The sequence below is a fragment of the Callorhinus ursinus genome, unplaced genomic scaffold, assembly GCF_003265705.2.
Source record: "Callorhinus ursinus isolate GAN/ISIS: 27379988/994484 unplaced genomic scaffold, GSC_fseal_2.0 scaffold9, whole genome shotgun sequence".
Lineage (NCBI taxonomy): Eukaryota > Metazoa > Chordata > Mammalia > Carnivora > Otariidae > Callorhinus > Callorhinus ursinus.
The window spans coordinates 37652997-37678750 of NW_027397071.1; the positions used below are offsets into that span (position 1 = coordinate 37652997).

At 34.2% G+C, this 25754-nt stretch overlaps 1 protein-coding gene across 1 annotated transcript in view; it reads left to right on the forward strand.

Moving 5' to 3' along the window:
* The window catches only part of PIGK (phosphatidylinositol glycan anchor biosynthesis class K), a 109671-nt gene that overhangs the window by 49203 nt on the left and 34714 nt on the right, over positions 1–25754 (forward strand). Inside the window, exon 10 of the mRNA XM_025871921.2 lies at positions 22615–22699. Within this exon, the coding sequence (XP_025727706.1) occupies positions 22615–22699 (85 nt within the window). The remainder of the gene's footprint in view (positions 1–22614; positions 22700–25754) is intronic.

The window sequence follows — 25754 nt, forward strand, 5'->3', positions numbered from 1 at the left end:
GTACATAAAATTGACTAATGTTATGGTATGATATTATTGTTATGTGTCTTCTGAAACAGATATTGAGTAAGGTACAGTCGTGAAGTTAGTAACAATACTTTGTTCCTGCATGTGTCTTAGTAGTTGTGTGATTAATTTGTTTGCAAGAACAGATGGCATAAAGTAAGGATTGATTGCAGTAAGTTTGGCTTATATAACTTGATTCTATATTGCTTCAATTGGGTATACATAGGTTGGCTTTTGATAAGTATGTAGACAACAGCCTGCCCTCCTGAAGGAGTTGGGCTTTTTAGAATCTAGTGATAAGTAAGTCCATGTTAGCATTATTCAGATTACCAGTTTTGTGTCTTTACTGTATGGGGAAAATAGCCTCTGGCTTGTGGATGTCAAAAGATAAGCACATTTTAATGTTACAAAATGTAGAAGTCTAAATTCAGTAGGCATTGCCCAAGAAAAAAGGGGAATCCAGGACAGAATTAACTGTAAAGATTGAACTTTTATCGTAGTTGGTTAGATGAAAACTTAACTAGTCTGACTTTTGCTTTAGGCTCTAAATTTGGGCACTTGATTCTGTTTATGAATGTTTTGTTGCTATAATTTTATTGTTATACTAGAATTTCTTTCTCTTTTGAGACAATCTTTAGCAATTGAAATTTTTTGAGTCTAGCAGGAAATTTGAGAATGTTGAACAACTATTTGTGGGAATGTAAAATGGTACAGTGACTAACAGAAAATAGTTTGAAAGTTGCTTATGAAGTTAATGAGCTACCATATGACCCAGCAAACCTACTGATGGGTATTTCATTCAAGTAAAATGAAAACTTATGCTTGTATTCAATTGTTTAGTACATAAAATGTACTAAACTGGACTGTTTTCTTACAGATTTCTTACAGACCTCCAACAGAAGGGTAGAATAAGGCCTCCTCAAGCTCAATCTGTGCTTTGAACACCAGAGTAGGCCTCTTTCAAGGGCTTGTTAAGGAAGTCCCCACCTCATGTACATCAAAGATCAGACAGTTGCAGCCACAGTCATTATATTTTGAGCCCTTTCTATGTGCTTCATGTTTTATATGACACATTAGCCAGGACTGTTGAGTTGTAAATAATGGGATCCAACCTGAGCTACATTATTTCCCTAGGGACATTTGTTACACAGATAATTCTGTGTTTTATGGAACCCAAGGAGTGACCCTAGGAAGGGACTGGAAACAGGAACCAGATGTCAGAAGCAGAGGCAGCACTCTCTTTTCTTTCTCTGATGCTCTGGCCATGTAGGGGGTAGAATGTGTACACACCACTGCTCTGGAGATTTATATCTCTTCTGTTGATGTTAAAGCCCAGATAGGCAATGAACTTGCTCATTCCTGATTCCAAGCTCCCTGGAGGGCATCGTAAATTAGCCCAGCTTGGGTCAGGTAGCCACCTTTGGTCCAGCTGGGCAGTAGTGGGGCTGTATCACACAAAATCAGGGCTGCTGGGGAGCCCACCCCAGGTGTGTAAGACCCCAAACAAGGTCTTAAGAGCTAGGCAGATATCCTGCCGAGGTGTTTATATTAATCTCCTTTTAATTCACATGATAACTGATGAGGCAGATATAATTTCCTCATTTTGTAGATGAGTAAACTGAGGCTGAGAAAGGTTAAGAAACCTGCCTGAAGTCACACATCTAACAAATGGTGGAGCCAAGATATGAATCTGGGAATGCCTCATGCTTCTAAGAAATATATTCTTATTTTATTCTCTTATAATTTACCTTGAGCTACTTGGCTTGCTTTCTTTTTAAAGGGTATAAAATATAAATGATAGCTTAATGAATTTTCACAAAACAACTACTCATGTAACCACCAGAAAAAGAAATAGAATAATGTTGGAAGCTCCCTAACCCCTGTGTCCTTCCCAATCTCTATCCTCTCACTCCCTATCAAAGTTAACCACTATCCTAATTTTTATGGAATTTACTTTCTTGCTTTTCATTTTATATCACGTAAGCATGTATCCTTAAACATTATGTTTTGATTCTTTTCCTAATATTCTGTTTTTAGAATTCATTTATGTTGTGTGCAATTGTAGTTTGTTCAATTTTTTAAAAAATATTGTATTTATTTATTTGACAGAGAGAGACACAGCAAGAGAGGGAACACAAGCAGGGGGAGTGGGAGAGGGAGAAGCAGGCTTCCCGCTGAGCAGGGAGCCCGATACGGGGCTGGAGCCCGATACGGGGCTCCATCCCAGGACCCTGGGATCATGACCTGAGCCAAAGGCAGACGCTTAACGACTGAGCCACCCAGGTGCCCCTGTTCAATTGTTTTGAGTTTTTAAAAATTGCAGTATAATTTATTTATAGTAAAATCACCCTTTTTAGTATATAGTTCTGAGTTTTGGCAAATGTATACAGCTGGATAATCACCATGCTTATCCATCACCGCAAGAAATTTCCTTATGCCCCTTTCTGCCCTTACCTATATCCCTGGAAACCACTGATCTGTTTTCCATTCCCATGGTTTTACCTTTTCCAAAATGTCATATAGATGGCATCATATTCTGTACCCTTTTGAGTCTGGCTTCTTGTATTGGCATAATGGATTTCAGATTCATCCCTGTTGTCACATGTGTCAGTAATTTATGTTCAGCAAACTACCATTCAGCAATAAAGAGGAACACAAACTACAGATACATGGGATGCAGGTTAGCCATTCACCAATTGAAAGACATTTGTTTTTGCCCACCAGTTTTTGACAGTTGTAAATAAAGCCACTATAAACAATTGAATACAAGCATAAGTTTTCATTTTACTTGAATGAAATACCCATCAGTAGGTTTGCTGGGTCATATGGTAGCTCATTAACTTCATAAGCAACTTTCAAACTATTTTCTGTTAGTCACTGTACCATTTTACATTCCCACAAATAGTTGTTCAACATTCTTAATTATACTTGGTATTGTCTTTTTAATTTTAGCTCTTCTAGTAGGTATGTAGAAATATCATTATGATTTTAATTTTCATGGCCCTGATAACAGGATGTTGAGCATCATTCCATGTGCTTATTAGTAATTCATTTTTCATGAAGTATCTATTCAAGTCTTCTGCTCAGTTTTGAAAAATTGGGTTGTTTCTTCTTAATTGTAAGATTTCTTTATACACAAGTTCTTTGTCAGATATATGTATTTCAAATGTTTTTCTTAGTCTTTGGCTTTCCTTTTCTATCCTTAATATCTTTTGAAGAGTAGGAGATGTAATGTTGATGAAGTTCATTTATCAATATTTTCTTTATGCTTAATGTCCTTCATGCAAGGATGCTTAATCTAATTCAAGGTCACAAAGACTTTATTTTCTTCTAGAAGTTTTATAGTGTTAGTTTTTATGTTTAGGCTATGCTTTACTTTAAGCTTCGAGTGTAGTGTTAAGTAGGGGTTGAAGTTCATTTTTTCTATATGTATATCTAGTTCATGTATTGAAAAGATTGAATTCCTTATCGGATTATATTGGCACCTTGTAAAAAGTCACCTGACTACCATATATGTGAGTCTATTTCTAGGTTCTATTCTGTTGTATTGAACTACATATCTTTACACCAGCATTATACTATCTTGATTATCTTAGCTTTATACTAAGTTTTGACATCAGTTTATATATACCATACAAACCAGTTTCTCAGGGTTCTTTTGACTATTCTAGATCCTTTGTGTTTCCATGTAAATTTTAGAACCAGTTTGTCAATTTCTTTTCTTTTGGGGGGGGGTTGGGGGAGGGACAGAAGGGGAGGGAGAGAGAATTTTAAGCAGGCCATGCCCAGTGCAGAGCCCAATGCAGGGCTCAGTCTCACAACCCTGAGATCATGATCTGAGCCGAAATCAAGAGTTGGATGTTTAACCTACTGAGCCACCCAGTTTGTCAATTTCTTAAAGAAAAAAAAAAGCCTACTGAGATTTTGTTTGGGATTGGGTTGACTCTATATTAATTTGATGAGTGTGGATACCTTAACAACATTGAATCCTCTGATCCATGAACGTACCTCTACATTTATTTAGAATTCCTATAATTTCTCTCTGTGTTGTTTAACAGTTTTCTGTGTAGATGTTTTCTACACTTTTCAGTAAATTTATTCCTAGCTATCTTTGTTTTTGATGCTGTTTTAAGTGATATTTTAAAAATTTATTTTTCATTTGTTGCTCAACTACAGAAGTACAGTTTTTATATTTAAAAAATTTTATTTATTTATTTTTGAGAGAGAGAGAGAGAGCATGAGCGGGGGAGAGGGGTAGAGGGAGAAGCAGACTCCCCGCTGAGCAGAGAGCCTGAGGCGGGATTCAGTCCCAGGACCCCGGGATCATCGCCTGAGCTGAAGGCAGATGCTTAACCGACAAGCCACCCGGGTGTCCTAATTAATTTTTATATTGACTGTGTTCTGGGATCTCATTGAATTTGGGTGTTGATCAAATCAAACCCAGTCAAAATCCCAGCAGGCTTTTTTGTAGAAATTGACAAAATGATTCCAAAAATTATATGGAAATGTAAAGGACCTATTTTAGTATTTCCTATATTACATGAATTTTAGGCTCTATTTATAATGTTTACTAGGAAATCAAATCAAAGTTTAAATATACATATTTAGTAGGGTCATGTTTTGGAGCTGGGCAAGATAGACTGAGGAATATGAAACATTGTGATCAACAATTCACTGACTATTGCTCATAGAAATTATAAAATGATTATGAAACCTTATGAACCAGAAATTCATCAAAATGGTTCAAGCAGTAGTTGACAGGATTTCTCCCCACTATTCTGCATATTAGTATATTTTTTCAAAGTGATTAACTTAGTCATTAGTATGATTCCATATTATCTTAAGCATCTTATTTGCCTATTCATTTTATATTGTTATTTATAATTGTTAGTCACTACAGTCATTCAAGAACTCATTAAATTAGAATTTGAGAGCATAAATTAGATATGATTATTTGATTTATAAAGAGAAAACTGATAATTCAATTATCCTTCTTGTCAGTTTGCATACATTAAAGTTTTTATTGTTATAGTTTCAAATAATGTGTTGATCATTTCATGGACATTTTTTAAAAGCAATTTATTTCACTACCTACAATTAAACGAAAACATCCATTGAGTTGGTTTATGACTTTTAAGAAATCAGTGTATGTGAATGGTATATAGCAGAATATAGTATTGTATCCCTTTGTGTAAGTAAAACTTCTCTGAATAGAAATTAGCAAATATTATGTTTCCTAGGGGTACTAATTTCCAACTGTTTATTAGTGTTTAAAACTGATCAAAGCAAAGTTAATTTTAAACACTAAACATATAGGACCTAAAAAATGTAATTGGAAAAAAATCTAAAAATGATATGGTATTATTTATAAAATAGAACATTAGGGGCACCTGGGTGGCTCAGTCGGTTAAGTGTCTGCCTTTGGCTCAGGTCATGATCCCAGGGCTCTGGGATCGAGCCCCTCATTGGGCTCCCTGCTCAGCGGGGAGCCTGCTTCTTCCCGTACTCATGTTCTCACTCACTCTGCACTCTCTCTCTCAAATAAATAAATAAATAATCTAAAAAATAAAAACAAAATAAAATAATCTATCAGGCTGTTTAGGGAATAAGGTTTGAATTACATGGGAAAGTAGATTGTTGGACCTTTAAGGTTTACCTCTTTGATTCTATGTTCTGTGACTCTCTTGGTCTCCTTACAAATTGCAGTAATGTTGCTCTATTCCACTAAATTAAGCTTTAGTGTCTTAAATGAGTTAAATCAACTTAATGTCTATTATCTGAATAGAGGATATTATAGCATAATAACCAAATTCCAGTCAATTCATTGGAATCAGCTCCTGAATTTAGAACGTTTGTCCTTTACTAGCTGTGTACTGTGGAAAAACCACATGATTGCTTTGATTCTCAGTTTCCTTGTCTGTTAATGGAAATAATAACTCCACATTATAAGGTTAGTAAGAGAGTTAATTTTTATTTTCCTTATAAAGGTCTTAGTTCTGTGCTCAAATATAATAAAGGGCTTAATAAGTGTTCAACATTAGTGAGAGAACATATCATATATACTGATAAGAATTATTGCTAGAATTCTATTTTTAATGTATTTTTGGCCATTTGCAAAAAGTATCTATTCTACTTTTATTCTAGTACTAGAAAGTACTCATTTTGTATCTGGGTTTCTTATTTGGAGTACTACAAAGAATTGGGAAATTGTGTTTAACCAGAAGATGGCAGTAGAATTACATGTTTGTACATATGGAACAGTCATATTTTTTTAATGCCGAAGATTGAGGTAGTTTGTATCTTCAAATAAATTATGATATTTGTTTCTTCATACCAGTGACAGGAGAAAAAGACTCTTGATATTGAATTTCAGGTTAAAAAAAGGATGATAAAAATTTTCTCTGTATGTAAGTTGTCTTGCTTTAATAATATATAATTTAAAAAAAATAGGTAAATACAAGATCTTTTTGAATTGCTACTCTGCTGGCATATTTTTAGTATATTATACTTTATCAAGAAATTGAAGAGTCATAAAAAATCTTAAGGTGTGTTTGAAGATCATTTATGATTAATTAGTAATAAAGGGAGCAGTTTTCACTTATAATTTATCAGTGGGGAAAACTGGATTCAATATTTTAAAAAAATTGATTTATATATAAAACTTTAGGGTTGTAGCTATTAGGTAAAGCAAGAAGCAGAAGACCTATTAATAATATAAATCTGTAATCCCCATGTCAGAAATTGCCATTTTTATTGAAATCATGGTACACCTTGTTACCTGGTCTTCAAGTATTCTACAGGTGAGGTATTGCCAATTGTACCTTCTAGTACTAGAAGGAACCTTTAAGGCAATCTGATGTAGTAGAAAGAGTATGGAGGTGAATGGACTTGCATTCAAATTCTGGTTTAGTTTTCTGCTTTTGTCTTCAGGAACATTATTTTATCTCTCTGAAACTCAGGTATTTTATCTCTAAAAGGCTGATCTACTCTCTCCCTCCAGAGTTATTGTGAGGATTGGGGATAATGTATATAAAAATGAGCATACTTTATCAATGCCTTTTTTAAGAGCACAACATGTAAAACTCATGGCAGCCATACTGATGTCTCTCCTTCAGTGCAAAAGGTACAGTGGGAATGTTACCATCTTTATTTGGTGTACTATATAGCACTGTTTGTATAACTTGGTTTACATTTTTATCAGCCATGCTACATATTGCTCATTGACGGGAATTATTGTTAGCTTGGCCTTCCCATATTTATGTAATTTATTTTTTTGCAAAGATTTTATTTATTTATTTGACACAGAGGGAGAGAGAGAGAGAGAGAGAGAGAGAGAGAGCACAAACAGGGGGAGCGGCAGGCAGAGAGAAAAGGAGAAACAGGTTCCCTATTGAGCAAGGAGCCTGAAGCAGGGTTTGACTCTGGGATCATGACCTGAGCCGAAATCAAGAGTCAATTGCTTAACCGACTGAACCTCCCAGCCACCCCTAAAGTGTGTGTGTGTGTGTGTGTGTGTGTGTGTGTGTACATATATATATGTATTTTCTATATATGTAGTAGATAAATTCCTACAAGGTAGCTGGTAATTAAAAATGCTTATTTCAAAATTAATTTTCTCATAAAATAAAGAAAAAACAGGAAACGGAAAACATTTGATTTTGGCTGTGTCTTGGTAGTATAAATAGTAATTAAATATTTATGTGAGAAAGGGAACATACTATGTTTCTTCGTGAAACAAACATTAATAATTTTCATTTGAGCTGCAGACAACATTAATCTATCTAACACTGGCTAGTTCTGTTATTTCTCCATCTTTGTTTGAGATTCAGTTATATAAACTTCTTGTCATACTCAATAATATTCCAGTCTTTGTCCTTTCTTTAATTCTATGAAATTGTCACATATTATTCTGAAAGTACTTATGCTAAAGAAAGCACACATATTGTTGTGGAATTTTTTTTTCAGTAAGATTGATCGACCTCATTTTAACTTCGATATTAAGAGTCTTTCTTTGTTCTTCATCTCATGGGATCAGCTTCTAATGTTTATTGATGTTTTCTAGTATGATTTCTCAAAAGTGAAGAACAAATGAAAATTAATGAAATAGAGTTCAAAGGATATGATCTCAGAATATGTCAATTTGTCACATGATAGTAAGTGTGGATGATGGCTGAGAATTACTTTGCTTGTCACACTGAGTAGTAGTGGACCTAGTTTAATGGGTATGAACACTGCCAGTCAGAGATTCAGATACTTGGTAAGCAGTTTAAACTAGGTTGTATTAAAATTAGTATATCTAATTTTTAAATGTTTATTCTTACACCAAATATATGTATATTAAGCATATGTATGTTGAGAGATGGAGTAAGAACATAGTATTTTACATTTCTATTAGGTGATTTAAGAACTGCATGCTGTAGGACAATCTTTTGCACTGTTACTATAAGATACTGAGACAGGTAATAATGAGCTCTATGGTGAGACATAAATTATGAGTATTAGCAATCTAAGGCCTGGAACTACTTCCCTCAGTCTCTGTTGCTTGCAAGACAAGGAGTTGTAACTGTTCTAATTGGGGTTTGCATAAATATTATGTAGACATTTAAATCTTGTGTCAAATGGTAGGGAGAATCTAACTTATGGTTTTTTTTTTAATTTTTTTATTGTTATGTTAATCACCATATATTACATCATTAGTTTTTGGTGCAGTGTTCCATGATTCATTGTTTGTTCATAACACCCAGTGCTCCATGCAGAACGTGCCCTCCTCATAACTTATGTTTTAAAAAATAACTAATGTTCATAGTGATTTCTTTTTAGTATGCTAAAACACTGTAGTATGTCTTCTGAGTCATAGAAAATGATTAAAATATATCTTGTATGACTTCAGTATTACAGGTAGTTTTTTTTCCTTTCTAATTTGTTGAAAATTAGGCATAATAAAACCTTGAATATCTAGAAATTAGGTAACTTCTAGTAATAAAGAGTACATGAAAGTTGCCAGAGTTGGCTCTGAATATGAGAAATCCCATTTTTACCTTAGATGTAAAAACACAACTTGACTTTAATGGCCTTTGGCATTCATAGTTTGAAATTTCATCAGAAAGAAACATTTCTCAATAAAAGAATACCCTGTAATATTTAGAATTAGATACATTTCACTTTCCCCAGAATAAAAAATGAATATAAATGAGTTAGAGAGGTGGTTTGAAGTTAATAATAAAGAACAATCAATTGACTTGAGTTTCAGAATTGTTGCTGACTGCATTTTTCTGAGAAAACTCTGATGTTATAAAATACCAAGATGCTCAGTAAATTGCAAAAAAAAGAAAGTACACTTTTAAATACATAGCTGAGCTACAAAGAAAGTAGTTGCTTGGAAACAACACAGTTTGATGGATGGCGTTTCTGGCTTTTTCCAGATTGAACTAGAACTGGTGGAATCCCCTTATTCAGTGGAAGTGCTGCTTGGGTTCAGTTTTGTATATAATGTTTCTAGGTAGTTGCAGTTGGAGTTCCAAACATGCAACTTCCCTAGGCATTTGGCAACAAGCTCAGATTCTTTGTCTCTCTTTTCTAGGCCTACTTAGACTTAATATAAAATGTTTCAGTGAGTTGGGTCCCTCTCCTATAGCCAACCGATGATGTGTCCAGGTACACCTTAATACATACATGCCTTTAAAAGAACCATGCTTTTATCTTGCTGTAGGCGCTTTTATCTCTGAGGCGGAAAGTGTTTATAAGAGCCCATTGCTGAATAGTGGTTCCCAGTAGGCAGCTCCACTTCCTCAGTGATAGGAAAATCTGTTGGAGGAATACATATAAGGAGCTAAAATCCAAGGGGTAAGTAAACATGGAAGGCGAGGCTCCCCTAAATGATAATTCCTGTTATAGAAATCTAGAGTTTTGAGTTAGAATGGCTTTCTGTGAGAGTCAGGACAAAAAGCAGTGGGTCCATTTGTGGGTAGTTAGGGTCAAGAAAATAACTCAGCTTAAAATTGATTATCCAGCTAAACTATGGTGAAAGAATGAACAAAGAATAAGAACATTTTCAAACATACAAAAGCTGAGAGTATTTTGAATCAATACACCTTACTTAAACAACACCTAAAGCAGATGTACTTCTTGAAGAAGGCAAAGGAGCTGGAGAAGTCTGAGTGGAAGGAAGAATGCTGAGCTTATTAATTAGTAAAAATGGTAGGAAATTTAACAAAAATTGAGTATGTTTTGTCATTATGATGATAATAATGATGATGATAATTGGGAAAGTAAGATAAATCAAAGCACTAATGTATTTAATAACAATAATACAGAAGAAGGAGAGGGGGAAGTGATGAGTTTTAAAGTATTCTGAGGTTTTTTTTTTTGAGGGGGAGGAGGTAGTAAGTTTTAATAGCTTTAGACAGTAAGGTATGTATGCATTTTACATTTGAGAATGACCACTAAATTAATAGAAATATAGGAAATAGAGTACAGGAGAAAAAATGGAGTTAAACAATTCCTGCAAAGAAATGAAGGTAAAACAAGAAAAGACTGGAAAAATAGAAATTATGAAATAAGAAGAGAAATAATTATAATTATGTTGCTTATAACAATACATTTAAATAAATTAATTTTAGTTAAAAACAGAAATCATCATATTAGAATAAAAACAAATCTAACTACAGACAGAAAACATAATGACATTAACTAGCTGAAAATAAAAGGATTACCAGGCACCTGCTAACCATAAAAAGCTTATATGGCTATATAAATATCAGACAAATAGACTTAAGGAAAAGGCATTAGCAAGCATAAAGAGGGTAACTAATGGTTAGAAGTCTAACTCATTAAGAAGAACATGTTAACTTTCAATTACCTAATAACATAACTATAATATATTTTTTTAATTTACATACTTAGAAGTTTGATAAATTCACCATTGTAGAAGAAGATTTCAATATCATATCAGAAACCTTTTTTCAGAAATTGGTAAAAGATTTCCCCAAATGTTTTTAAATTAAAATATGAGCAACATGATTAATAAGTTTGATCTGATAGATTCAACAATTAGAGAGTAAACATTCTTCTCAAGCCCAAATGTAATATTTTTAAAAAATTGAACCATAGTTGGCCAAACAAGCACATCTTAAAAACTGTAAAGTATTAGAATCTTATGAAACTTTTTTCTGTTCACCATATCATTATTACAATCAATAGCAAAAAAAAAAATTGTTTAAAATTTATATCTGTGGAAATTCTAAAACACACTTTGAATAATTCTTAGAATAAATAAAGTATCAATGGAAATTTTAAAAACACTTAGAAATGAGTAATAATGAAAATATTAAACATCAAAAGTAGCAGGATACAGTTTCTGATTCTGGATAGGATGAAATAATTTACAACAGGCTTATGTGATCCCCCACCAAGAACAAGTAGAAGAAAACAGACAAAAATATTTTTAAAGACATCAGAGAAATACAGAAGCAAAGAGGACTGAGAAGCTAAAAATCCAGATTTGGGAAAACTTCTCAGAGGTGAGCTGAAAATCTGTAGCCATTTTCCACTGGGTTAATTTACAGATTCTGGGAGAAGGCCAAAAGTTGAGAATCTGAGTTTGGTCCAGGAAGTGGGTTATTGCTTGTGGTTAGAGAAACCAACAGAATTTCTGGTGATTGTATGAGGCTAGAGTAACACAGTTGTCATTCAATTACAAAATCAGTTTCCCTTTCAAGATATTTGCCAAATTCTGAAACTAAAGGAAAGCTAACTCCTAAGCAAGAAACCTCTGAAAACCAGAGCTGAATTTACTGGTCCTGTAATTCTGAGGAGGTAAAGGTCTTCAGGGTGAGAGTTCCCTAAGAACATAGCAGCTGAGGGTTGACAGTTATGGGGACAGTGAATTGATACACAATTTATAGTTACTTTTCCTGTTGGGTATACTTACTGATTCTCGGTGCAGCAAGAACAGAAATTGGCAAACTACAGCCCTTTTGCCAAATCTGGCCTGCTGCCTATTTTTGTAAATAAAGTTTCATTGGCAAATAGCCATATTTGTTCCATCATTCATTTATATATTGTCTATAACTGCTTTCATGCTATAAATGGCAAAGTTGGGTAGTTGTGACAGAGATTATATGGCCCAAAGCATAAAATACTCTCTGGCCCTTTACAGAAAAAAGTGGTTCACTTTTTTGGGTTTGGCCTCTGATAAGGGTCACTAATGGGGACAGACTTTTGGCAGTTTAGTGGGCCTAGAATGCCTAATTCTGAAGATACAGGACAACAGGACAAAAACCTACACCAGAAACCTTTGAAAGCATAGTGGAATTTTCTGTAGTCTATCTTGTATTGAGGAGACAAAGACCTGCCAGGCTTCAGTTTACACCTTAAAGGTCCTTACCATAAGAATAGGGGCAAATTAAAGGTAGAATGAGTCTTATTAAAATTGTAAGGCAGTCTTAATTCAGTTCAGTCTCTGGTTGAATGGAAGTGATCAGACCCCCACTCTCAGCTGTCTAGCAGAGGAAAGTGTGGGTCTTTACAGATGGGAAGTAGCATTGTCAGTAGGTTTTTTATTTTTATTTATCAATATGCAGTGTCCTATATATGATCAATCAAAAATTACTGGGTACATACAAGATAGGACACTATGGCCATATACCAAGAGTAAAAACAAAAACAAAACATAATATACAAGCAGACCAAGAAGTGATCCAAAACTTTGAGTTAGTAGATAAGAACCTTAGAAGTTCATATTAAACCATGGTTTTAATATGTTCAAGGAAAAAAGGGAAAAAATTCTTGAAAACAGATGAAAGGATAGGGAAACACCAGAGAATATGAATATATCTAAAATAATGAAATGAACATTCTAGAATTGAAAAATGTAGTATCTGAACTAAAGAACTCAATGAATGACTTAATATCAAATTGGATGCATCAGAAAACAGGATTAGTGTGCTTGAAGACAATTCAATAGAAAACATCCAAACTGAAGCACAGAAAGAAACAAACAGAAAAGAGAGTAAGAAACAGTAGCTTCAGTAAAACAGTGTAACGTGTATAAATAGTGTCTTAAACTAGAGGACAGGTTGAAAATAGGGAAGAATCAATAGTTAAAGAGATAATTAGCAAAAACACATTCAGCTAACTCTGCTCACCCTGAGCTAGATGAACCACAACTTGGCACATCATAGAATGCTGAAAAATCATAGAGAAAAATCTTTAAAGTCCACCAGAGAAGAAAAGACATGTTACCTTTAATACTGATATAAACAGTGGAAACCAAAACAATAGGGTAGTATGTTTAAAGTGCTGAAAGGAAGAAAACTTCTAATCTATAATTCCATACACAACAAAAATATCTTCCAGAAATGAAGGTGAAATAAGATGTTTTCAGACAGATAAAACAGGATTTGTTGCCAGTGCACCTGAACTAAAATAAAAATTAATGGAGTTCTTCAGCCAGAAATAAAATGATCTTAAAGGGAAACACAGAAATTCCGTAAGGAGTGAAGAGAAATAGAATAGGTAAGTATATCATTTAATATAATCACATATTGAAGAGACAAAAAAAGAGATCTCGTTGAGTTAAAAAAATATTTGTAGAGTTAAAATATATAATAAAAATAATGCAAAAGATGGATAAATGGAAGTAAAATACTGTTCTTATTGGAGAAATGGTAAATATAATCAGTTTGATTAGACTAACAAGTCAAAGTTGGGTGTTCTAATGTACAAGGTAACCACTGTAATAAGGGTAAATATGTGTATCATTACCATGTTAAAAGAGGAAAAAAGGATTAATAAGATATTTGGTTAAATCAAAAGAAGAAGGAAAAAAAATCAAGTAGATGGGAAATAGGGAATAGTGGTTATAAATCCAGCTATATCAGTTATGAAATTAAATATAATTAGACCAAATACTCCATTTGAAAGAATAGGTGGTCATACTAAACTAAAAACAAAACCTCCAAATGTGAAATTTTCAGTATAAGGGCAGAAAAGTCACTTGGAATGTGGCTAAAGTAATATTTAGAGGGGATTTAGGAAAAAAGTAAGTAAAAAAAATAAGTTAACCCTCCAAGTAAAAAAAAAAAACAAAAAAAACTTGCTTTTTTTTTTCAATTGTAAAACATATATACCCTCTCTCAACAAACTGCCAACAAACAGTAGGCTTAAATGGTTTTTACCTCTGACATCTACCAAACACACGTTGAGCTGACGTTTGTGAACAGCATAAAAAAAAGAAGTATTCTACTTAACTCATTTAGTGGAACTAGTTAATTTTAAAACCAAAACTAGATAAGAAGAGTATGAAAAAAGTATAGAGCCAGCCTCACTTATGATCACAGATGTATAAATGGCTCAGTCCCAGGACCCTAGGACCATGACCTGAGCAGAAGGCAGATGCTTAACCAACTGAGCCACCCAAGTGCCCCAAGATTGAATCTTTAGGAGCATCTTAGTGATATTCAGACAAGACAAGCATGCATGCTATAATTTCATCAATTAATCATTTGTACAAGAAGTCCAGACTAATGCAAAGAAGACAAGGAGGCAAGGGAAAAGATAGGAGGTATAAGAATCAGGAAGAGACAAACTTCCCTTTTTTTTACAGACCATATAATAGAAAATCTAAGAGAATCTACCATTTCATAATTATTAAACTTAGTAAGAGTAGAGAAATAGGAGTAGGGAAAGATGTCATGCTACTCAAAGCATAGCAAATTTAAAAAGATTGATAAAGTTTACTGCAACAAAATTAAAATATATATATTTAAAAAAGTAAACAAGAGAAAGTGAGAAAGTGTGAGTGAAATTATTTGCAACATGTATATCAAAGAATTCTGTCCAAATTATATAAATAAATCTGCACAATGATTTAAAAAAAAAAGACAAGTCAATAGAAAAATGACCAAAGGAAATATATTTGGAAAAGAGGAAAGACTCTTGTTTGGTGACCATTTAGATATGTTTTTAAAAAGTAAGTACAAATTAAAACAATGAGAAACTATTGTAGAAAATTCAGAGGTAATGATGGAGGGAAATGGGAACTTACACATTTCTCATGGCAGCATAAATTGATACAGTCCCTTTGGATAATAATCTGGTTGTTTCTAGCAAAATTTAAAATGTGTATAAGTTATGACCTAGCAAATCCATCTTCTAAATAATTACTCCAGAATAGAGGTTGACAGACTTTTCTTGTAAAGGACCAGATAGTAAGTATCTTAACCTTTGTAGGTCATACAGTCTTGGTTGCAATTGCAAATGCTCTGCTGTTATAGTGCAAAAGTGGTCACAGATAATACAGTAACAGGTGAATGTCTGTGTTCTGATAAAAATTTATTTATAGATGCTGAAGTCTGGATTTTATATGTTTCATTTGTCATGAAATAGTATTCTTTTTTAACTTATTTTTTCAGCCACTAAAATATGTACAAACCATTCTTAGCTCATATGACATATAGAAACAGGTGACATGCCAGATTTGGCCTGTGGGCTATAGTGTGCAGCTGTTGTAGAACATCTCTTGCACATGTAGACAAAGTAGCCTGGAAGGATATTTATTGCAACATTATTTCTAATAATATATAATTGAAAGTAGATGTCCATTAATATTGGAGTATCTAAGTAAAATGGAGCATTTTCATATTATAGCATAGCAAACTAGGTTGATAATCACAATGATATGCTTGGATTTCAAAAGCATAATATTAAATGAAAAAAGCAAGTGGCTCAGTTAGACATAGAATACAATTTATTAATGAAACTATAGATATTCTACATACTTTTCATGTATCACAGATACAGCAAAATGAAATGGCTAGAAAAATACACATAAAACTAGTTATATGTACCTAATAGAGTGCCTGCTGCAGGGTAAAGTGCTCAGTAATTTTAACACGTTCCCTCTGACCACCCCCACACTGCTATTTTATAATTGTTTTTGACTCTACAAAGGTAATTTCTTATGTATACAAGTTAGCTGGTTTTGTGAACTTTTAGAAAGCCTGCCTACAACTTCTACCAGATAAGAGGTTACTTCTGAAGTGAGAACTAGAGCTTGGTTTTCAGGGATTTTGTTAAAACTTCTTGACTGAGTTGCTGAGGAGATATTCTTTTTTAACTGGTGTGTGCATTTTTTTTTTTAAGGATTTTATTTATTTATTCGACAGAGAGAGAGAGATAGCGAGAGCAGGAACACAAGCAGGGGGAGTGGGAGAGGGAGAAGCAGGCTTCCTGCTGAGCAGGGAGCCCGATGCGGGGCTCGATCCCAGGACCCTGGGATCATGACCCGAGCTGAAGGCAGATGCTTAATGACTGAGCCACCCAGTTGCCAACTGCTATGTGCATTTTTATACCACACTGCAAGCTGACAGAAAATAAGATGCATTTCAACAGTTGGGCCATAAGTTAATGTAATTTAGTTCTCTTGGGAGTTAACTCTTTGTTTTCTACCTCAAATTATGTCTCTTTCCCCTGGTTCGTCTTCTTCCTTGTGCTTTTTCAAAGTAAGTAATAGTCAAGATTATGTTCTAATATCTTCTTTTACAAGTTTTTAGTTTGATGATTACAAGAATGATGATGCTGCAAGTTTGGGAGGGGATTTCATTTCAAGGAAAATAATGCATTAGATTGTCATCTCATGGTATAACCAATATTCACAAAAATAATCTTCAGTGACTCTTGGGAACTTTCTGGAATTGTAATTGCATTTTGTGTTTGTCTCTATTAACCAATACATTTGAGTTTCTTTTCTCCCTTCCTTAAACTTTCAGGAATGTCATAGGGCCCAGGTTTTTCAACTGTATCTTGTACAACAATATATGTTGCCAATTGTATGAATGCTTGGGCATTTTTTAAAATATAGCTTAGGAGTGGAAATTTTTCCATCTTTTTTTTTAAAACAAGATTGTATTAAGAAATTAATTTGATTTCTTTATGTACTTTTAGTTTCAAGTAATGACTTTGAGTTATCATGTTCAAGAGGCTACACGAACTTTGGCTAACTTCCTGTTTTTGATATGTTTTGAGAATTTCTTCTTAGTGATTTTGGATTACTGTAGGTGATGTGTCTTGAATTATTTATTGATCTTCTTAATTTTTACTTTGTACTTGGCATAGCACAGTGTCTGCTTTCTTCTTCTTTTTTGTTGGGCCTATTTCCTGTGTTTGAAAAGGTTCTGCTCACAGTAAGCTTTGCCATTTTATGCACAGATAATCTAATCTCAATATGGCAATAAAGAATAAAAATCTTGCCTGTTTCTGAATCAGGATGGTCTCATATATGGACACAGTAAGTAATTTTACAGTGTTATTTCAGAAGTGCTTGGATAGCACAGAAAGATTTTTGAGGGCATCAGTGACAGAATAAAAGAACACAAGAGATGGGGCGCCTGGGTGGCTCAGATGGTTAAGCAACTGCCTTTGGCTCAGGTCACGATCCCGGAGTCCCGGGATCGAGTCCCACATCGGGCTCGCTACTCAGCAGGGAGTCTGCTTCTCCCTCTGACCCTCTTCCCTCTCGTGCTCTCTCTCTCTCATTCTCTCTCTCTCAAATAAATAAATAAAATCTTAAAAAAAAAAACAAGAGATGAGGGTGTGTAAAGACTAACTTTACAGGTGTCAGAATTTTGCCAGCAGTATTTTATTTAGTTATGCAGAGGATTTGAATAATATTTCAATTTGAGATGGTATCATCACTATATTGGATCCAAAACCCTGCAAATTCCACTTACTGTAGTTTTCTACAAAAACACAAAAAAAATAGTCAAGTAAAAAAAGGAATGCACAGCTTTTTCCACATAGAAATTACTCCTTTGTAAAGTTATTTAGGTAGATCTTAGTGAAGGATCTGGAAAAAGATAAAAGAAAAATTACATCCTTTTAGGAGAGGCTCAAATATTAAATAGAAGGAATACTAGGATGGCTTTAAGAAAGAGAACCTTATACTGCAAGAGAAAATTCCCAGTGTCCTTAGGATGGCAGCCATATATCCATTGAAATTAACATTTGTGGTTTTCTCCTTTTCTGAATTATACTGTAAGCATGAACTCCTTGATCAGAGGCCTGGCCTCTGGATTTGGGAGATAGGGCTTAGAAAGTGTGGCTGTCCTAAGGTGACAATTTGGGGAAAGCACTCATTCTGAGAGAATGGAAGAGACCTTAAAAGGGGTGGCAGGGAGGGTTTCCTTTGGAGGCTTGGTGGTGAAAGGAAAGAAAGAAGCAGCTGAAGATAAGGGTCCAAAGGAAATAAGATAAATTTTTTAAAAGGACAAATTATTCCCACTACCACCACCACCCCAAAAAGTTCCATTTTTAAAAGAATCTACACTTCACTGAAGCCACAGTGGAGGGTGCTCTTGAACTGAGAAACCTAATAAGCCAACTTACCTCTCTTCTCATCACAAGGTAACTTGCTATTGCTGATTCTGGAGAAAACCAATACAAATAATCTTCCACAGAAAAAGAAGCCAGGATCTGCATAAAATTGCTATAAGAAAACAAAATTTAAATAACACCTTCTCCACATACACAGAGGGGTTAGGGGGAGAGAGAGAATGAAAGGAAAAATAAAAACAAAAGAAAAGCCACAAAGCAAGAAACTTGAAACACACCACTTGAACATGAACAACCTGTATTAAACAAGCAATTGCATTATGAAAGGACAGTATGCATCAGAGTTCCAAAACTCACAATTGAAATGGACAAACAACAGGAAGGTGTATGAAACAGGAGCTGATTGACCTCTGGAAGGAAATCGACAGAAAAAGACAAAAATCATTTCAGAAATGAAAACTAAATTACAAGGTACCCAAGGGAAGATAGATGTTACCAAAAGTTCAGTAAGAGACATAAAGAAGAGAAATGAAAAAGAGTCAAGAAAGTGAAACTGAAATAAGAGTGCTGAAAGGATCGGAGAGAGAGTGATAGAGAAAATCCAATATATTTAGTTCAAGAACTCAAACTAGAAAAACAAATGGAAAATGAACAGACATAACATTTAAAATAATAAAAAAAACTTTTCTGAAATAAAAAGAAATCTTCATCTCCATATTGAAAGGGGTCCAATGATGGACAGACATTTTTAAGGAATTCAAAATGAGAAATAATTGTAATTTATTGTGAAAACACTGAATAAGTAAAAAAACTTCTAAGTCCATAGTGATAAGTGATACAAAGATAACTTGTGAATTGTACTTAGAGTGATTTTTTAAAAATGTCCTGCAGTTATTATTTTTTTTTTTAAAGATTTTATTTATTTATTTCACAGAGAGAGAGACAGCGAGAGCAGGAACACAAGCAGGGGGAGTGGGAGAGGGAGAAGCAGGCTTCCCGCGGAGCAGGGAGCCCGATGCAGGGCTCGATCCCAGGACCCTGGGACCATGACCCGAGCCGAAGGCAGACGCTTAACGACTGAGCCACCCAGGCGCCCCTGTCCTGCAGTTATTAAGAAAATTTTTAAACCTACCTTTGGTTGATACATGTGTTTAGATGTGAACTGTCATGATATCTGCAACTTACTTTCACATGTTTCAGAAAAAAATACAACAAAAAGAAAATACAGAAATGTGTCTGGAATTTTTCATACTATTTGGCATTTTTAAAAAGTCACTCAAGGGGCACCTGGGTGGCTTAGTCAGTTAAGCATCCAGCTCTTGGTTTCAGCTCAGGTCTTGATCTCAGAGTCGTAAGATCGAGTCCCACGTCAGGCACCACACTGGGCGTGGAGCCTACTTAATTAAAAAAAAAAAAAGTCACTCAAAGCAAATTGCTAGATTTCCAATATTTTTGTATCTTTTACAGTTATTGAGAAACATCTTGTGAATTAAATGTATTCCATCTTATACATTGTTACTTTACATTTTTGGAATAAGCAAGGAAAGAGTGTCTTTTTCATGTTTCTTTGTACTTTTAGAATTACTACAGTGATTTAATCTTTGTTTCAGCAGATATTTATTGAAATGGCTGGTGCCTTAACAGGACTCAAGGCAGTGGTACTGAACTGTACTGAGTGGTCATTGTATTCGTCCCCTCCATAGATACACAGTAAAAAAGAAACAAATACACACAAATATATGCCAATTTTGCTTACAAATCTCTTTGTTGATTAAGGAAAAATTCTTTGTTGAATGATTTTTTAAATGATTGAATTGTGAGAGCTATTTATATATCCTTGATACAAATCCTTTCTCAGATATATGATTTGCAAAAAATTTCTCCCATTCTTTTTTTTTTTTTTAATTTATTTGAGAGAGAGAATGAGAGAGAGAGAGAGAGAGAGCATGAGAGGGGGGAGGGTCAGAGGGAGAAGCAGACTCCCTGCTGAGCAGGGAGCCCAATGTGGGACTCGATCCTGGGACTCCAGGATCATGACCCGAGCGGAAGGCAGTCGCTTAACTAACTGAGCCACCCAGGTGCCCAAAATTTCTCCCATTCTTTAGGTTGTTTCTTCACTTTCTTGATAGTGTCTTTTGAAGCACAGAAGTTTTAAACTTCTTTTTAAGACTTATTTATTTATTTTACAGAAAGAGAGAGTGGGTGATGTGAGCAGGGGGAGGGGCAGAGGGAGAAAAAGAATCTCCAGTCGGACACCCAACTGACTGAGCCACCCAGGGGCCCCAGAAGTTTTAAATTTTGATGATTTTCAATGCATCTATATTTCTTTTGTTGCTTGATATGTATTTTATATACCTAAAAAGGTAGATAGACTTCTTAAATGTATACTGTGCAATTGTACATTTTAAAAAATGGTTTTTTTGGTAATGAACATTTATTTTATTTTTAGTTGTGGTAAAATGCAATGTATTAGTCTGCTAGGGCTGCCATCATGGAGTCCTACAGACTGGGTGGCTTAAACAACAGAAATTTATTTTCTCACGGTTCTAGAGACTAGAAGGCCAAGATCAAGGGGTTGGCAGGGTTGGTTTCTTTTAAGGCCTTTCTCCTTGCCTTATAGATGGCCACATCTTCCCTTGGTGTCTTCATTTGGTCGTTACACAGTCTGCCTCGGTGCCCTGATCTTCTCTTCTTATAAGGACATTATCACATTGGATTAAGGCCTACGCCAATGACCTCACTTAACCTTAATTACCGCTTTACAGACTCTATTCTGACTCATATTCTGAGGTACTTATTCAACATATGAATTGTGGGGGGACACAGTTCAGCCCATAACGTATATGTAACATAAAATTTACCATTCTAACCATTTTTAATATCCAGTTCAATTATCATGAACCGTCATCACTGTCTATCTCCAGAGCTTTTTTCATCTTTCAATACTGAAACACCCTTTGAACAATAACTCCCTGTTCTCCCCACCTTTACCCCTGGCAACCACCATTCTGCTTTCTGTCCCTATAAAGCAAGGTTTTAAGACAATTTTTTTCATCATGAGTGAGTCTTCAAAATTCCCCCAAATATTATACTAATTCTGCAAGGCATACACAAGCTTTTACCTAGTTAAGAGGTTCTTCAAACTCTTAAATCATAGGCAAAATTTTGTCCTTGTTTATCTGCTTTTTTTTCTGGAGAGATGCCACATTTCTCATCATCACATTCCTTAACTGCAGCCCTAGAAACTTAGACCAGTCTTGTTTGGTTATTTTTCAAGACAAATGAAGTTTTCAATTTTTAAAATTTAATTTTTTAAAAAAGTTGATAAGTTGCTGTGTAATTTACAGAAAAAAATGGGTAAAGGAGGCTTAAATATGCTTAAGTCTTACTGTTTTGAAATCTAATGATTATTTCCTATTTCAGAAAAGGGTCAAAAATTTTTAAAAACATTTTTTCTAATTCTCTTCATTTGGGGAGATTTTATTCTTACTGTGTACTTTACTATTTTATACTATCTTAAGTCTGTATTATGTCAACTCTGCATCTCACTGTAAATGTAGATAGTAAAGAAAATATTTTTCATATAAAATAATTTCTCAGTTATTTTGTCTTCATTTTATTCATACATTCATTCAGCAAACATTTATTAAGTAGTATATAGTAAACATTGGATATACACGAAAAAATAAGACATGATTTTTGTCTTCAGGGAGGTGAAAAATATATCTAGACAGGTTTAAATAATTATATTTGAAAGAATAGTAAATAAAGAAGGAATTGGTGGTTGGTCCCAACAGGAAACAGAACGGGGAGCATCCAAGAGGCATGGAGCTGCAAGGCCCACTGACAGGTAGCCAGTAGTTGGATGTGGCTGAAACAATAGACTGGTACAGTCTATTGAGAAGGAGTTGCTAGAGATGGAGGTTGAATGTGGTTGGAGCCAGGTTTTGAAGACTTTAAATACTGTATTAAAAAGTACACCCTATAAACAGGGAATTCTTAAATATTTTTAAGTCCCAGAGTAAAAGACAGGATCTGAGAATATTAGATGATGGTAGCTTATTATATAGTAATTAAATGTGTTCTGAATGTACTTATCGTTACGTCACTTAAAAATTATCACTAGGTGGTTTTTCACAGATTTTAATAAATACTGATTATCTCAGAAACATTAAATATAGATTTTTAATAGTTTTCATATTTGGCATATTTAAATATTTGCCGTATTTAAAGATAGTATTTACCTGAGGCATGTGTTTTTTAATTCCTTTTTTTCAGATATAAGAAAGACTGGATGGATGAGGAACTCATGGAACCACTGAAATATGCTGAACAACTTCCTGTAGCTCAGATAATACACCAGGTTTGCTTCTCCTGTTTTATTCTTTGGAAAGAAACAAGAGTTTTAATCTTTGAAAAGTAATTGCCTTTGTTAGGTTTTTCAAAATCAATGTGGAATAGCTGAAAGGCATTCCAGGCCATCTATCCCTATTTAGACCCCACCTATTACAGTTGGAAGTCTCATTCAAAACGCAGTATTAAAAGGCTACTTGCTGTGCATAGTGGGACTCTTATATAAAATACAGGGTAAAATCAGAATTATCTTTTGTTCATTACTTAACATCAAGACTTAATTTCAGAAAACTTTCATTTGAACCACTGTAGCACTTGTTAGTGACAAGGAAAAAGAGCTGAAAAATTGTCATTTGGTGTAATTTTTTTGAGTAGCTAAAATAAGAAAACAATCTTTCCTTACTTCCTTCACCGTACCCCATTATCAACTCTTGTAAAGTGTAATTCTAAATGTCATGTGGGCAGGTTTTTTTTCATTTCCAATTATAATGACTCTATCATCCGTTCTGCATAACTATAATCTTAGAGAAGGCAGTGTGGTAGGTATTTAAACTAAGATTTTATGGTGTGACTTTGACAGCATATAAAGTCTGGCTCTGTGCTGGCCAGAATCTAAGAATTCTAAGTGGTCTGTTGACAAGAGTCATGGCCTTCGGAACTGCCAGATTTTTCAGAATCTATAGATTATAGAAAATATTAAAAGCTCTTAAATATCAGAATATATCAGAATCTGAGGTGACTGTTAATTATTATTATGAGTCTTTCCATATATCTTTGTCAACCAAAATGATTTTCATTTAGTGGATTTGGTTAGAAGAAGTTCTGGTTTGAGCTAATTAAAAGAAACAGGCTTTTACTTTAAAATGTTGGCCATATAGATCTTTTCATTGGCATTGAAATTTAATATTAAATTCTATGAGAAATTACAAAAAAAAAATATGACCAGAAATTTGCTGCTTTGGGAAGCCTGTCTGTGTTTGGTAATCAAGTCCAGTTTATATGTCAGGAATTCCCTAGTGTTGTCAGAGCTTAAATGACCTAACAGCCTGCAAATGTCACATTTAAAATTCTGTCTTCATGCCTGACTCTCAGCATAAATGAATTAAACAGCAGAGCAGGCAGCAAGTCAATATGTTCTTAACAGTAAGAGTGAGCAATGAAACAGTTTGTGGTTTGTTCAGAATAGGTAGATAGAATCTACCCAGAGAAGTTCACCTGGAATAAAATCTGAAACAGGAAACAAGAATTAACCTTTAGGATGGTTGACCAGATGAAATGTCAGTCATATTTTTATAGCATGAATGAACCAGCAAACTATGCTTTATGTAACAGCTGCATTTTGCTATTATACACTGTATGAATTCAAAAATGAAAATTTTTGACCCTGGTAAAAATTTGCGTTATGGTATTTTTAGCAATATGAGAAGCTATATTAATTTTAACAGTGAATTATAACATTATAATAAAAATTACATAGTACCTGCAGTTACAAAATTTCAATTTTTAAGCAATTTGCAGGATAAAAGATTCATTTTCTTTTATTTTTATTGAATAAAATTAATTCTGTTCTCAAGGGGTAAACAGGAAAGGGCATTGTTAAACCAGGCTCTTATTTATTCTTCTTGTTATTTCCTTTTACTGGCAGTACTACAACTTTGGGACTGTTACTATCACCTGTCCAAGTGGTCTTTAAGAAATACAGGAGTTATGTTGCTAGAAGTTCACTTGTAAGTGAATTATTTGAAAACAGTTTTTTCCTCTAAGAAAATAGTAATACATATGCTAATTAGGTTCAGCCAATCCCTCAAAAGCTTTTTAATCTATAATATATCCAAATTATAGCATAATTGTCATATATAGGTAACCTCCACCTGTTACTCTTTCTATACTATAAGCAACTATTTTCCTCTGCTCTTGGTTCATGCCTATTTTGGAACATGTATCATTTATATTTGAAATAACATTATTGATTCATATGTCTTTCATTTCTTATTTGATTGTCTTTCTGGACGTTCTTCATTTCTTGATATTCCTTTCAGTATCTTACCTTGTGCGATGTATGCATATATCTGAATGTATGGATATGTATTTTTAATGGTACACTGAGAGCCAGCAGCACCTCTTTTCCCTACTACCCAGACATCAGAAGTCAGAGCCTCTCACTCGTAGCACAGTTTAGAAGCTGTAGGAAAGGAGGAGCAGGGATGGGGACTATAACATGAGGAATAACTTGAGAAACGGAAGAGAGAGGAATGGGTTCCAGTTTTCTGTGTAATTAATTTCTTTTTTCTTTTTTTTTAAAGATTTTATTTATTTATCAGAGAGAGAGAGAGAGCACGAGCAGGGGGGAGTGGCAGAGGGAGAGGGAGAAGCAGGCTCCCCACTGAGCAGAGAGCCCAATGCGGGACTTGATCCCAGGACTCTGGGATCATGACCTGAGCCGAAGGCAGACGCTTAACCGACTGAGCCACCCAGGTGTCCCTCTGTGTAATTAATTTCTTGTGTATGTTACCTAAATAGCATTTTACAATCAGGAGCTAAGCAAGATTCTCAGTGTTGCCATTTTATACTGTCAAATTATTTACCATTTTTAGGGGTCCTAGCAATACGATTAGGTAACACAAGAGACTCAGATTATAAACAATAGAATTAATAAAAGAGTCTGGTAAGATAGCTAGATATAAAGTAAATAAAAATGATAGCTTCTCTGTATTTGCAATAAGCACACAGAATGAAAATGGGAAAATTTTTCTTTCACAGCAATGAAAAGAACTATAAAATACTTAGGAGTAAATTTAGCAAGTAAACCACAGGACCTATGTAATAAGAATTATAGAAACATACCATGTTTTGTAAGCAGACATACCAAATACTAGATGGGCTGCAGGGAACTTAATATCATAAAAGTATAATTTCTTCTGAATTAGCAATTCTAATTAGAATGGAAACAAAAAAAATATTTTTAATGGTAGGAAAAAGTTGACCACACAGTTCATGTGGAAGAACAAATATCCAGGAGTAGCTAAAAAGGGAGATGCACCTGCCTTACCAGATATCAGAACACA